Source organism: Rhinopithecus roxellana, chromosome 17 (assembly GCF_007565055.1).
Source record: "Rhinopithecus roxellana isolate Shanxi Qingling chromosome 17, ASM756505v1, whole genome shotgun sequence".
In the NCBI taxonomy this organism is placed as follows: domain Eukaryota; kingdom Metazoa; phylum Chordata; class Mammalia; order Primates; family Cercopithecidae; genus Rhinopithecus; species Rhinopithecus roxellana.
In genome coordinates, this window is record NC_044565.1 from 45,923,121 (window position 1) to 45,936,919 (window position 13,799).

The window sequence follows — 13,799 nt, forward strand, 5'->3', positions numbered from 1 at the left end:
GTTTATATAATTGTTTGACTTTTCCATATTAGGCTGATATTAAATTACCTGGAATACCAATAAAAATTGTAATGGAGGCTATTCAACAAGCTTCAGGTGAGCTAGTATGCTTGATTCTCCTTTCATTCTTTCCCACTTTGCTAATGGGAACTACAGTTCTCATTAGGCTTATTATAAAATATTGCTTTAAAAAGTGGAATTTCATAAAACTTAAATCAAGAAGTACTGGCCAGATGCAGTGGCTCACATCTGTAATCCCAGCAGTTTGAGAGGCCGAGGCAGGCGGATCACTTCAGGTCAGGAGTTCGAGACCAGCCTGGCCAACATGGTGAAACCCTGTCTCTACTAAAAGTGCAAAAATTAGCCAGGCATGGTGACGCATACCTGTAATCCCAGCTACTCAGCAGGCTGAGATAGGAGAATTGCTTGAGCCCAGGAGGCAGAGGTTACAGTGAGCTGAGATCATGCCATTGCACTCCAGCCTGGGTGACAGAGGGAAACTGTCTCAAAAAAAAGAAGTACTAAGTAGCCAGGCATGGCATGGTGGCTCATCCTAGCACTTTGGGAGGCCAAGGCAGGAAGATTGCTTGAGCCCCAGGAGTTTAAAACCAGCCTGGGCAACATAGTGAGATCCCATATCTATTTTAAAGAAAGAAGAAGAACTTAAGTTTTTGGAACACACGAATAAACCCCAAAGTGGGTTACCATTGGAATTTCAATTTTTACAAATTAAGCAACTCTCTTTAAAATAGGATTTATGGAGAAGAGAATATGAGTGAATTTTCAAGGTAATAGGGATGTGGAGAGTTTCAATTATTAAGCCACAGGGTTTAGATGGTATACCACAAAAACTAAGAGTGCAGCTATTTCAGATCATATTTGTTTTATGTAGTTATAACTTTTGCGTTTTTCTCTTCTAGTGGCAAAAAAGGAGATATTACAGATCATGAACAAAACTATTTCAAAACCTCGAGCATCTAGAAAAGAAAATGGACCTGTTGTAGGTAATACATTAAAATTTTGGTGATCCTTGTAAGATAAACATTAATATATGAACGAATATTACTGCTTTTAAATTGTTTTTACCTAATACACAAAAATATTTTAAATGCTTTTATAGTTAAAATGCTTTAAATTTTAGGGAATATTCTTTAACAGTTTATATTTTTACATGTGTCTAGGTCAAAAAAAAAAACTCACGTGACCATGGCATGTTTTAGGTTCATGTATGTAGTTGAATTGTTTATATATTTGTCTGTATTACATCCCAGAAACTGTTCAGGTTCCATTATCAAAACGAGCAAAATTTGTTGGACCAGGTGGATATAACTTAAAAAAGCTTCAGGCTGAAACAGGTAAGAGTTGTATGAAGTTTGGGGTTTTTAAATTAAATGCTAGACCATTTAAGTTTGCTATTTCATCTCTAGTATGTTGCTTTAAATATATATTTATTGGAGAAATGAGAGAAAGACCAGGAGAAAAGGATATGACATGTCTTGACTGAGTATTAATAAATTAGCAAATGGTCATTCTTAACTGTATTCAAGAAGGATAGTCAAGAATTCATCAGGACTTTTTTGCAACATTTTATAGTTGAACATCTAGAATAATATTTAGTTTTTAACTTTAGAGGAATTATTACAGTTATTTCTTTTTTATTCTGCTACTTTCACTTAGTTTTATTTATACTCTTTTATTTAAAGAGTATATATAAAAATAGTATGCTTTAATTTATTTTTCCTGAAGCAATGTTTGAATTACCTAGTACTTCAAGGTTTGAGGTTATTGCAGGAGACTGAGAAGCAGAGTCACCTTAGCCATTTGCTAACATTGAGAAACTGATGTGATTTTGTCCCTTATTCATTTATTCACCCCTCCTAAGAGTAAGTGGGATAAAGAAAACAAGGCAAGGAAAGGGTTCTATTACGGTTTCTACTCGTAATTAAGAGAGCAGAACCAGACTCTCCAAAATTTGTGTAGATAAATTTGATTTCACCAGATGGTGAACTTCAAGAAATCAAGCATATTGGCTCACCATTGTATCCCCAGGGCCTACCTAGTATAATGCCAGGTACCTAACACGTATGCAGAGTATATTTGTTGATGAATGAATTCCTTCATTCCTAAAGTAATGATTAAATACGGCATAACTCCATCCAGCTACTAACAGGTCCCTCCCGTTCTCACATCTATTTTTAAGACTAGTTTCCACTGGAATTAGCAAGTTAACTTTTTTTTTTGAGACGGGGTCTTGCTCTGTCACCCAGACTGGAGTGCAATACACAATCACTGCTCACTCCAGCCTTGACCCCTGGGCTCAGGTGATCCTTCCGACTGTAATTCCCAAGTAGTTGGACACATGCTACCATGTCCAGCTAATTTTTTTCATTTATTTTTTGTAGTAACAGGCTCTCCCTATGATGCCCAGGCTGGCCTTAAACACCTGGGCTCAAGTGATCCTCCCACCTCAGCCCCCCAGAGTGCTGGGATTACAAATGTGATCCACCATGCCCAGCCAAGTTAACCTTAATATGTTAAATTATGTTTTTAAAAGGTGTAACTATTAGTCAGGTGGATGAAGAAACGTTTTCTGTATTTGCACCAACACCCAGTGCTATGCATGAGGCAAGAGACTTCATTACTGAAATCTGCAAGGATGATGTAAGTATAGATCATATTAATTACATATCATATAGATATATTTGTTTTTTCTACTTTTTGTTGATGTTTTCTTTGTGAATCTTATGGCTTATTTTGCACTTACAGCAGGAGCAGCAATTAGAATTTGGAGCAGTGTATACTGCCACAATAACTGAAATCAGGTAATATCAAGTAATATACTATGCTGAGCTTTTTCCTTTATTTCTTTAGAGACAGGTTCTCACCCTGCCACCCACAGTGAGATGCAGTGGTGCCATAGTAAACCTCACAGCTGCCTTAAATTTCTGGGATCAAGCAATTCTCCCACCTCAGCCTCCTGAGTATTTAGAACTGTAAGCACACACCACCACACGGGGCTGATTTTTAAATTTTTTGTAAAGACACGGTCTCACTATGTTGCCCAGGTTGGTCTTAAACTCCTGGCCTCAAGCCCTCCTCCCGCCTCAGACTCCCAAAGTGCCAGGATTACAGGCATGAGCCACCGTGTCCAGCCCTGTGTTGGTTTTTAACAGATTTCTATTATGATCCCAATTTAATTTTACATTTACTTTATTTACTTTGAAATCATAAGATGTTTAGATTACATGCCAGTTACTGTATAATCATTACTTTTTAAGGTATAGTATATTTTATTTTCTATATCATTTTATCAAATTTCAGTAACAGTTCTGTGGTTCTAATTATGATAGGTTCTCCTAACTGAATTCTTTAACCAAATTTTCTACTAGTAATTGGTGAAACCCCAAATTAATTTTCCCGGTAAATACTAAATAGGCCCAAAATAGACCTATCAATATTTCCTTGTTTCCTTTTTCTTTTTTTTTTTTTTTTGATGGCTTATTTTAAACATAGTCTGAATGCTTAATTGGCACATGTTTTTAAATGCTAGTTTCAACCAGGCACCATGGCTCACGTCTGTAATCCCAGCACTTTGGGAGGCCGAGCCAGGCAGATCACAAAGTCAGGGGTTCGAGACCAGCCTGACCAACATAGCGAAACCCCATTTCTACTAAAAATACAAAAATTAACCAGGCGTGGTGGTGCATGCCTATAATCCCTGCTACTCAGGAGGCTGAGGCAGGAGAATCGCTTGAACCCAGTAGGTGGAGGTTGCAGGGAGATGAGATCACACCATTACACGCCAGCCTGGGCGACAGAGTGAGACTCCATCTCAAAAAAAAAAAAAAAAAAAAAAAAGCCGATTTCAATCTCAAAGGATTTTTTTTTTTTGACCAGCTAAAAGAGATTGTATTTTTAGGATCAGAAAATCCCTTTTTTAAGAAAAAAAATGATCAAATGTAGCAAAAATGTTCAAAGCTATTTGAAATAAAAGGCAATCAGATGATTTGTTTAATATTGCAGGTGAAAAATAAGAAATAGGATGGCTTATTTTCATAGACTAGAGAAAAAGGGAAGATTAGTTTTTTAATGAAATAAGTATCTCATTTTACCTGACCACCTTCCTTAAATCCTTACCTTATAGGTTAATGATATGATATTCTATACTATGTTTAAAATATTTAATGTCATTTCGAAAATTTTTGGAAAATCGAGACCAGCCTGGCCAACTTCGGGAAACCCCATCTCTACTAAAAATACATAAATTAGCTGGTCATGGTGGCACATGCCTGTAATTCCAACTGCTTGGGAGGCTGAGGCATGAGAATGGCTTGAACCTGGCAGGCAGAGGTTACAGTGAGCCCAGATGCCACCACTGCACTCCAGCGTGGGTGACACACACACAAAAAAAATGTTTTTGGAAATTATGAAGAGAAATACAGAAGAATATATATTCTAAAAGCTTTTTTTGTTGAGACAGAGTCTCGCTCTGTCACCATGCTGGAGTACAGTGGCACGATCTCGGCTCACTGCAACTTCCGCCGCTCAGGTTCAAACAATTCTCCTGCCTCACCCTCCTGAGTAGCTGGGATTACAGGCATGCGCCACCATGCCCAGCTAATTTTTGTATTTTTAGTAGAGACAGGGTTTCACCATGTTGGCCAGGATGATCTTGATCTCTTGACCTTGTGATCTGCCCGCACTGGCCTCCCAAAGTGCTGGGATTACAGGTATGAGCCACCGTGCCTGGCTCTAAAAGCTTTTTTATTGCGTGTTTATTCTTTATCTTTTCTTCATTCTTTGATTCATACATATTTATTTATAGGGCATATTTTCAGTTGAAAAGTATACTTTTTATAGTTCTAAAAACATGATAGAATGGGTTTCTTTTTGTTTTTTACTTTTTCCTCCTATGAAAACATAATGTTTTATTTGTCAATGGATATACAGATACTTATTGGTTTAACCAGGCTTATTATTTATTTTTTGTAGAGATACTGGTGTAATGGTAAAATTATATCCAAATATGACTGCGGTACTGCTTCATAACACACAACTTGATCAACGAAAGGTAAAAAGACAGATGTTATTATATTTATAACTTCCTTCAAACACCTTAAAACACAGTATTGAAATTACCTAGGTTGGTAAGAATTATACACTTTGCCTACTACTAGCCTAAACAGAGAAAACAAAAGTGGCAGAGATGCTCTGGCAAAAAGTTTTACATTGTTTAGCATAAATAAAAATTCGCTGGGTGGGGTTGCTCATGTCTGTAATCCCAGCACTTCGGGAGGCCGAGGTGGGTGGATCACGAGGTCAGGAGTTCAAGACCAGCCCGGCCAAGATGGTGAAACCCCTTCTCTACTAAAAATACAAAAACCAGCTGGGCATGGTGGTGGGTACTTGTAATCCCAGCTACTTAGGAGGCTGAGGCAGATAATTGCTTGAACCTGGGAGGTGGAGGTTGCAGTGAGTGGAGATCACACCACTGCGCTTCAGCCTGGGCAATAGAGCAAGACTCCGTCTCAAAAAATAAAATAAATAAATAAATAAATAAATAAATAAATAAATAAATAAATAAATACCAAAGATTTTTCTTTCCATGATGGAATAGAAACACTGACTGTTTTGAAGGAGAACAGCATCTAGAGCTAGCAGTTACTAAAAATACCTATGTATAGCTGTTTTCCCAATTTTCTACTGACCAACCAATTATGGCAAGATAATTCTTGGAATATTTTGAAATTTAATCTTTGTTGTAGTTCAGACATCCAGTAAATAAAAACTCTAACACAACTCTAGAAAGCAGTGGGATCAGGGGAGTAATAAGAGTGTCTGTTGGCCAGGTATGGTGGCTCACGCCTGTAATCCTAGCACTTTGAAGGCCAAGGTGGGTGGATCACAAGGTCAAGAGATGGTGACCATCCTGACCAACATGGTGAAACCCAGTCTCTACTAAAAATACAAAAATTAGCTGGGCGTGGTGGCATGCATCTGCAGTCCCAGCTACTCGGGAGGCTGAGGAAGGAGAATCGCTTGAACCCAGGAGGCGGAGGATGCAGTGAGCCGAGGTTGTGCCACTGCACTCTAGCCTGGTGACAGAGTGAGACTCTGTCTCAAAAAAAAAAAAAGGGGGTCTGTTGTACCATATATTAAAATATATTATAAAGCCATAGATAATAAAATAGTATATTACCAGCCGAGAAATAGATAATCCCATGCAACAAGAAAACAAAGACCAGAAATAATATACATGGGATTATAATATATGCTAGAAGTTGTATTATAGTCAGTGAATAAAGATTATTTAATAAATTACGTTGGTACAGCTGGTTATCTTAAAACAGGATCTCTACTCATTTTTATACCAAAATACTGTCTGGATCAAATAGCTAAATGTGCTTTTTAAAAAAGGTGGTGAGAAAAGATAATCTTGTTGGGGCAGGAGAGTTTACTAGAAGAAAATTGGATGTTTTAATAAAATTAGTACTGGAGAACGCCTCAACATGATATCAAAGCCAAAAAGGTAAATAAATTTATAAAATTTGACCCCATAATTTTTTAATTATATGGCAAAAATTTCAATAAGGTTAAGAGATAATCAGCAACCTAAAGGAAAAATGCTTATAACATAGGACAGAAGCTTAATTTACAAAGGGCTTTTATAAATCAGTAAGAATGATGAATATCAATAGAAAAATAAGTAAAGAACATGAACAAATTATTTTTATAAAAAGCCGACCAAGATATTTAATATCAACAGCAATTTTTGAAATGCAAACGAAATTAATATATCAGTTTTAACTTTCAGATAGTTTAAAATTCTCAGTGTGTATAAGAGAAAAGATGGACATTTTCATACACTGTTGATGGGGGTGTGAATTGGGACAAACTTTTTAGAGGGTGTTTGGTAAATGTCTATGGACCTAGACATTGTAGGATTTTGTTTGGAGAGGATAATTAGAGTAGGTGAATTCATGATCTGTGCTACACTACAGCTTTTTTTTTTTTCACCTTTTTATTTTGAAAAGTTTTTAATGTACAAAAAAGTTGAAAGAATAATACACTAAACCCTCATATATTTCTCCTGTATTCATCAGTCATTAACATTTGCAACACTGGAATTTAAAACAAATTATTGTCTTTAGGTGATTGTTTAAATAAATTATATAGTTTGAAACTTAACAGTAATGCTCAATTTACTGATATGAAAAGATGCCCTTGGGCCAGGCGCAGTGGCTCACACCTGTAAGCGCAGCACTTTGGGAGGCTGAGGTGGACAGATCACTTTAGGTCAGGAGTTTGAGACCAGCCTGGCCAACATGGCAGACTCCCATCTGTACTAAACATACAAAAAATTAGCTGGGCACGGTGGCATGCACCTGTAATCCCAGCTACTTGGGAGGCTGAGGCAGGAGAAACTCTTGAACCTGGGAGGAGGAGGTTGCAGTGAGCGGAGATCATGCCACTGCACTGCAGCCTGGATGACAGAGTAAGACTCCATCTCAAAAAAATAAAAATAAAAAAGATGTCCTTAAGATATACAATAAGCACAGCGGGTCCATTTTTATAAATGCATTACACATACACTAAATAGACATCTGAAGGGATACTCATTGGAGTGTTAGCAGTAGTTATCTACAACTTGAGAGGTTTTTGAGACAGGGTCTTGCTCTGTCACCCAGGCTGGAGTATAGTGGCACGATCACAGCTCACTACAGCCTCAGCCTCCCAGGCTCAAGTGATTCTCCCACCTTAGCCTCTGGAGGGGCTGGGACCCTAGGCCCAAGCCACTACACCCGGCTAATTTTTTTGGATTTTTTGTAGAGATGGGGTTTCTTCATGTTGCCCAGTCTGGTTTAAGCAGTCCTTCCACCTCAGCCTCCCAAACTTCTGGGACTACAGGTGTGAGCCACTGTACCCAGCCTGTTTTGGATAATTTTTATGTTCTTAATACATCTATATTTTAAATCCTTATAATTAACTGATTTTTTTTTTTAAGACAGAGTCTCACTCTGTTGCCCAGGCTGGAATGCAGTGGCACAATCTCAGCTCACTGCAACCTCTGCCTCCCAGATTCAGGCAATTCTCCTGCCTCAGCCTCCCGAGTAGCTGGGAGTACAGGTGTGTGCCACCACACCCAGCTAGTTTTTGTATTTTTAGTAGAGATAGGGTTTCACCATGTTGGTCAGACTTGAGCTCAGACTCCTGAGCTCAAGGGATCTGCCCATCCCGGCCTCCCAAAGTGCTGCGATTACAGCCATGAGCCGCCATGCCTGGCTAACTGATTTTTTTGTTTTGTTTTGAGATGGAGTCTTGCTTTGTCACCCAGGCTGGAGTGCAGTGGCGCAATCTCGGTTCACTGCATGCTCTGCCTCCCGGGTTCAGGCCATTCTCCTGCTTAGCCTCCTGAGTAGCTGGGACTACAGGCGCCCGCTACCACGCCCGGCTACTTTTTTTGTGTTTTTAATAGAGACAGAGTTTCAACATGTTAGCCAGTATGGTCTGAATCTCCTGACCTCCTGATCCGCCCGCCTCGGCCTCCCAAAGTGCTGGGATTACAGGTGTGAGCTACCACACCTGGCCGCTAACTGATTTGTTTAATCAGAAAAATGAATAAAGCTTGAGAAAGAAATGTGTACCTCCGTGGGCACTATGTAATTATGCACAACAACTAATAGATTAACATGTTTTTTTTTTTTCAGATTAAACATCCTACTGCCCTAGGATTAGAAGTTGGCCAAGAAATTCAGGTACTTGTATTCCACCTTTTAGCCTTAAAGTTGTAAATCGTTCTTGAAGCTTCCATTATTTTTTTCAAAAAGTTGAAAGAGTCACCATCTATGATGTTTTTTATTTATATGCAGTACTTCATTTTTAATCTTAGAGCTGCTTGAACAGACTCATTAAGGATTTAAGACACAATTCTTTCCCTGAAGGAGACTGCAACTTGGCCAAAATGGTAGTCACCCTTAGTTCATTTAAAAAATACATGAGCATGTCAGTGTTAGCTATGCAGACTCCACGATTTGGAGACTGACATAAGAACTCTGATAAGGTAACTTGTTGAAATCCTTGAATGTCATCTTTGAGGAGGTGAGACTTTGTTTCCCCACTACTTAAAACTTCAAGTTTTTGAGCTTGGTAAGAGCCATGTTATTCAGGCATAGAATTCATATAACAAAATTCCCTTTCTTTGTAGTCCTTTATGAGTGAATGAAAGAAGTCATTGCCAGTCTGTTTTTTCTGGCTCCACCACATTCTCTTTCACTTATGACTAATACCCATGACCTGAGTAACTAAGGCTTCTGGTTTATTCCCAATCTGTGGTCTTACTGTCCAAGTAGCCTCCAGGGGAGGATGAGTGCTAAGATATAATATCTCTGTATAAGGTTGATTTTTTGGTTTCTTTGTTGTTGTTGTTGTTTTCATATCAGAAGGAACTTTAAACCTTCTGCATTTCTCCCTTTCATTTTCCAAGGTGAAGCCAAATAAACACTAATGTGACGGTCCTTTGAGCAGTAGTGAAAATCCAAGTGACCTAAGTATAATCCTGTATAGTATATAGCACAATTAGGCTCACAAAGCCCTTGTCTAGAATCATTCACTATGTCTGTGACTATTCCCCCAGTATAAGGACTTGGCCTGGTGAGAATAAAAAGGCACAGATGAATTCAATGACAGATCATAGTTGAACAACTAACTGCCCCGTCTCTTTTCTTTTTTTATAATAACTACTTATATATATTAAGTGTATACCTCCACTTAGCACTGAACTATGCTTTCAGTGAACAAGTAAAAACAATCATTGCCTTATTTGGACCATGTAAATTTAAATGTCTATTTAGATGTCACTCAATGTGCTATAAGTTTAAAGGAAGAGCTGTTTCTTTAACACAGGTGAAATACTTTGGACGTGATCCAGCCGATGGAAGAATGAGGCTTTCTCGTAAAGTGCTTCAGTCGCCAGCTACAACTGTGGTCAGAACTTTGAATGACAGAAATAGTATTGTAATGGGAGAAACTATTTCACAGTCATCATCTAATTCTCAGTGATTTTTTTAAAGAGAATTCTAGAATTCTATTTTGCCTAGGGTGATGTGCTGCAGAGCAACATTTTAGTAGTATCTTCCATTGTGTAGATTTATATGTAATATAAATACATTCTAATTATTTGTACTAAAATGCTCATTTACACGTGCCATTTTTTAAATTCAAGAGTAAGCCATATTCGTTTAATCTTATTTACATTATAAATCAAAAAATATTTATTGTTAAAAAGAAGTCATTTATATATCTTAGAAAAGATTACATACTTTTGTTTCTATAATTCCGAAATATATGAAAAACTTAGATAGAATATGTCATATATGTTATTCTAACAGATCTCTTCCTACATTTTATTTTTCTTTTTTTTTTCTTTGAGACGGAGTCTTGCTCTGTCGCCCAGGCTGGAGTGCAATGGCCGGATCTCAGTTCACTGCAAGCTCCGCCTCCCAGGTTCACGCCATTCTCCTGCCTCAGCCTCCCGAGCAGCTGGGACTACAGGCGCCCGCCACCATGCCCGGCTAATTTTTTTGCATTTTTTAGTAGAGACGGGGTTTCACCGTGTTAGCCAGGATGGTCTCGATCTCCTGACCTCGTGATCCGCCCGTCTCGGCCTCCCAAAGTGCTGGGATTACAGGCTTGAGCCACCGCGCCCGGCCGCATATTTTTCTTCTTTATATATAGTAGTGACAATTTACCCTCAATCATCCTACGGCTCACCTCTTTGCGTAACAACTTTACTTGTCTACAATGGTTCACAAACTGGAACAGGCCATATTCAAAGCCAGTGCCTATTTCATCAGAACAGTTACTAGATATAGTGAGTTGAGGGAGCTAATCTGATACACTTTTAATAATATGATGCCTTTCAAACTTGTTACTGAATCATAAACATAGTGGAATAAAGATGAGATTCTAACTAGGATGAATGTGGTAGTAATGATGTATATTTTTCAAATTTACCTAAACATAGAAAAAGTATTGGCCGGGCGTGGTGGCTCATGCCTGTAATCCCAGTACTTTGGGAGACCGAGGCGGGCGGATCATGAGGTCAGGAGATAAGAGACCATCTTGGCTAACACGGTGAAACCCTGTCTCTACTAAAAATGCAAAGATTAGCCGGGTGTGATGGCGCACGCCTGTAATCCCAGCTACTCAGGAGGCTGAGGCAGGAGAATCCCTTGAACCCAGGGGGCAGAGGTTGCAGTGAGCTGAGATCACGCCATTGCACTCCAACTTGGGCAACAAGAGCAAAACTCCGTCTCAAAAAAATAATAATAAATAAATAATTTACTTGTCAAATTGAACTAGGTAATTTTGAATATGTATATTGCTCTAATGTATGGAAGTTCTTAGTATAAGAGCTGGAGGATCATGACTTTCGGTTAATAGGTGTTTGAAATAGATGTTTAGAGGTTACTGATACACATGTCAAGTTGTTCATTCCCATCATTTAAAATATCACCTTATAATTCCACACAAAAGTAAATGGTATGTGGACGTCATAATTTAGAATGTGTAATCCTTTTTAAAATCTTATAAAAATACACTACATTTAGTGGTACGTGCCTGTAGTCCCAGCTATTTGGAAGGCTGAGGTGGGAAGATCACTAGAGCCCAGAAGTTCGACACTGTAGTGTGCAACAATCATACCTGTGAATAGCTACTGTACTCCAGCCTGGGCAACATAGCAGGACTCTATCTCTAAAAAAATTTTAAATATCACAAAAATGTAGGTAAATCTGGCCAGACGTGGTGGCTCACACTTGTAATCCCAACACTTTGGGAGGCTAAGGCGAGTAGATCACCTGAGGTCAGGAGTTCGAGACCAGAATGGCCAACATGGCGAAACCCCGTCTCTACTAAAAATACAAAAATTAGCCAGGCGTGGTGGTGGGCGCCTGTAATCCCACCTACTCAGGAGGCTGAGCCAGGAGAATCTCTTGAACCTGGGAGGCGGAGGTTGCAGTGAGCTGAGATTGCACCAGTGCACTCCAGCCTGGGCAAAAAAAGTGAAACTCAATCTCAAAAAAAGGAAAAAAAAATGCCGGGCACGGTGGCTCAGGCCTGTAATTCCAACACTTTGGGAGGCCAGGGTGGGTGAATTACCTCAGGTCAGGAATTCAAGACCAGCCTGGCCAACATAGTAAAACCCCATCTCTACTAAAAATACAAAAATTAGCAGGGCATGGTGGTGGGTGCCTGTAATCCTAGCTACTCGGGAGGCTGAGGCAGGAAAATCACTTGAGCCTGGGAGACGGAGGTTGCAGTGAGCCGAGATTGCATCATTGTGCTCCAGCCTGGGCGACAGAGCAAGACTCGTCTTGAGAAAAAAAGAAAACAACAAATAGGTGAACTCATGATTCAGGGTAAACTAGTTCATAATATATTACAAATGTAGCTGGCTAAACCAAAGATTTTTAAGTTAATGAACACTGATTATATATCTATTGTGTGTAAAACAGCATGTTAGGCAATGTTAATATACTTTCTGAAATATTAAAGATTAATTGAAAATGAAAGATTAAATTTATTTGCTTTCTACAATTGATAGACTATTATTTAATCACAGTAACAAAAGTTTTTATTCTCACTTCTGCTTTCTAAGACATAATTCTTACTTTAAGATATCATCCTTAATGGTAGAATTTCAAAATTGCAATTTATGTTTTTCTTAAATTTTCTGTTCTTTTTCAAAGGAACTCCTAACTCCTAATATGGAAAATGAAGCCAGTTCTTAAACAAACTCCAGAAACCTGTAGTGACACAAAGTACAAATATAGCTTACTAACTGCAGACCACCAAAAGAACCCCATTTCTGCTTAAACCAGGAGCCTACACTTTATGTCTGAACTTTTCATATTTTTGTCTTCATTTAAATGTTGGTAGTTTTCTCTACTTTCCAATGAAGATTTTCTTTTTCTGTCTTTCTTTCTTGTTTTTTTTTTTTTTTTTTTTTTTTTGAGACGGAGTCTCACTCTGTTGCCAGGCTGGAGTGCAGTGATGCAATCTTGGCTCACCTCCAAGCTCCGCCTCCCGGGTTCATGCCATTCTCCTGACTGAGCCTCTGTAGCTGGAACTATAGGCGCCTGCCAAAACTCTTGGCTAATTTTTTTTTTTTTTTTTTTGTATTTTTTAGTAGAGACAGGGATTCACTGTGTTAGCCGGGATGGTCTTGATCTCCTCACCTCGTGATCTGGCCGCCTTGGCCTCCCAAAGTGCTGGGATTACAGGCATGAGCCACTGCGCCTGGCCCCAGTGAAGTTGTTCTATGACAACTATATTATATGCTGGAAACTCTAATTTATAGTGACCCAGATCAAATTGAATGCCATCTTTGGTGGTTAGCTCAATACAAGTACTTACAAGACATTTTTCCCATGACTTTTGTTTTGACACACAAGCACACATGCACTCTACTAGAAATACAAAAATTAGCCAGGCATGGTGGCACATGCCTGTAGTTATTGTTCTATCACAGTGCAGTTTTTATACAATCATTTTTTCTTCTCTTACAGAATATCTTACATTCTTGGATCTAAAATGAAAGCATAAATATCTTTCTTAGTTCAGTTCAGCCAAGCATAACATTGTTTTATTCATCATTTAACATGTGCCAGGCATTATAAGGTATGCAGGGGATGTGTCAGTAAATAAAACACCTAAGTTAGGCCTGGCACAGTGGCTCACACCTGTAATCCCAGCACTTTGGGAGGCTGAGGCGGGTGGATTGCCTGAGGTCAGGAGCT

At 38.7% G+C, this 13,799-nt stretch overlaps 1 protein-coding gene across 3 annotated transcripts in view; it reads left to right on the forward strand.

Annotated features, from left to right (window-relative positions):
- PNPT1 (polyribonucleotide nucleotidyltransferase 1) overlaps nucleotides 1–10,304 on the forward strand; it is a 57,627-nt gene extending 47,323 nt beyond the window's left edge. For all 3 annotated transcript variants that reach the window (XM_010376221.2, XM_030921702.1, XM_010376222.2), the window contains exons 21-28: nucleotides 33–96; nucleotides 921–1,004; nucleotides 1,272–1,355; nucleotides 2,555–2,661; nucleotides 2,767–2,822; nucleotides 4,993–5,071; nucleotides 8,709–8,756; nucleotides 9,904–10,304. In XM_010376221.2, the coding sequence (XP_010374523.1) occupies nucleotides 33–96; nucleotides 921–1,004; nucleotides 1,272–1,355; nucleotides 2,555–2,661; nucleotides 2,767–2,822; nucleotides 4,993–5,071; nucleotides 8,709–8,756; nucleotides 9,904–10,059 (678 nt within the window). In that variant the 3' untranslated portion in view covers nucleotides 10,060–10,304. The remainder of the gene's footprint in view (nucleotides 1–32; nucleotides 97–920; nucleotides 1,005–1,271; nucleotides 1,356–2,554; nucleotides 2,662–2,766; nucleotides 2,823–4,992; nucleotides 5,072–8,708; nucleotides 8,757–9,903) is intronic.
- Nucleotides 10,305–13,799: the final 3,495 nt, after the last annotated feature.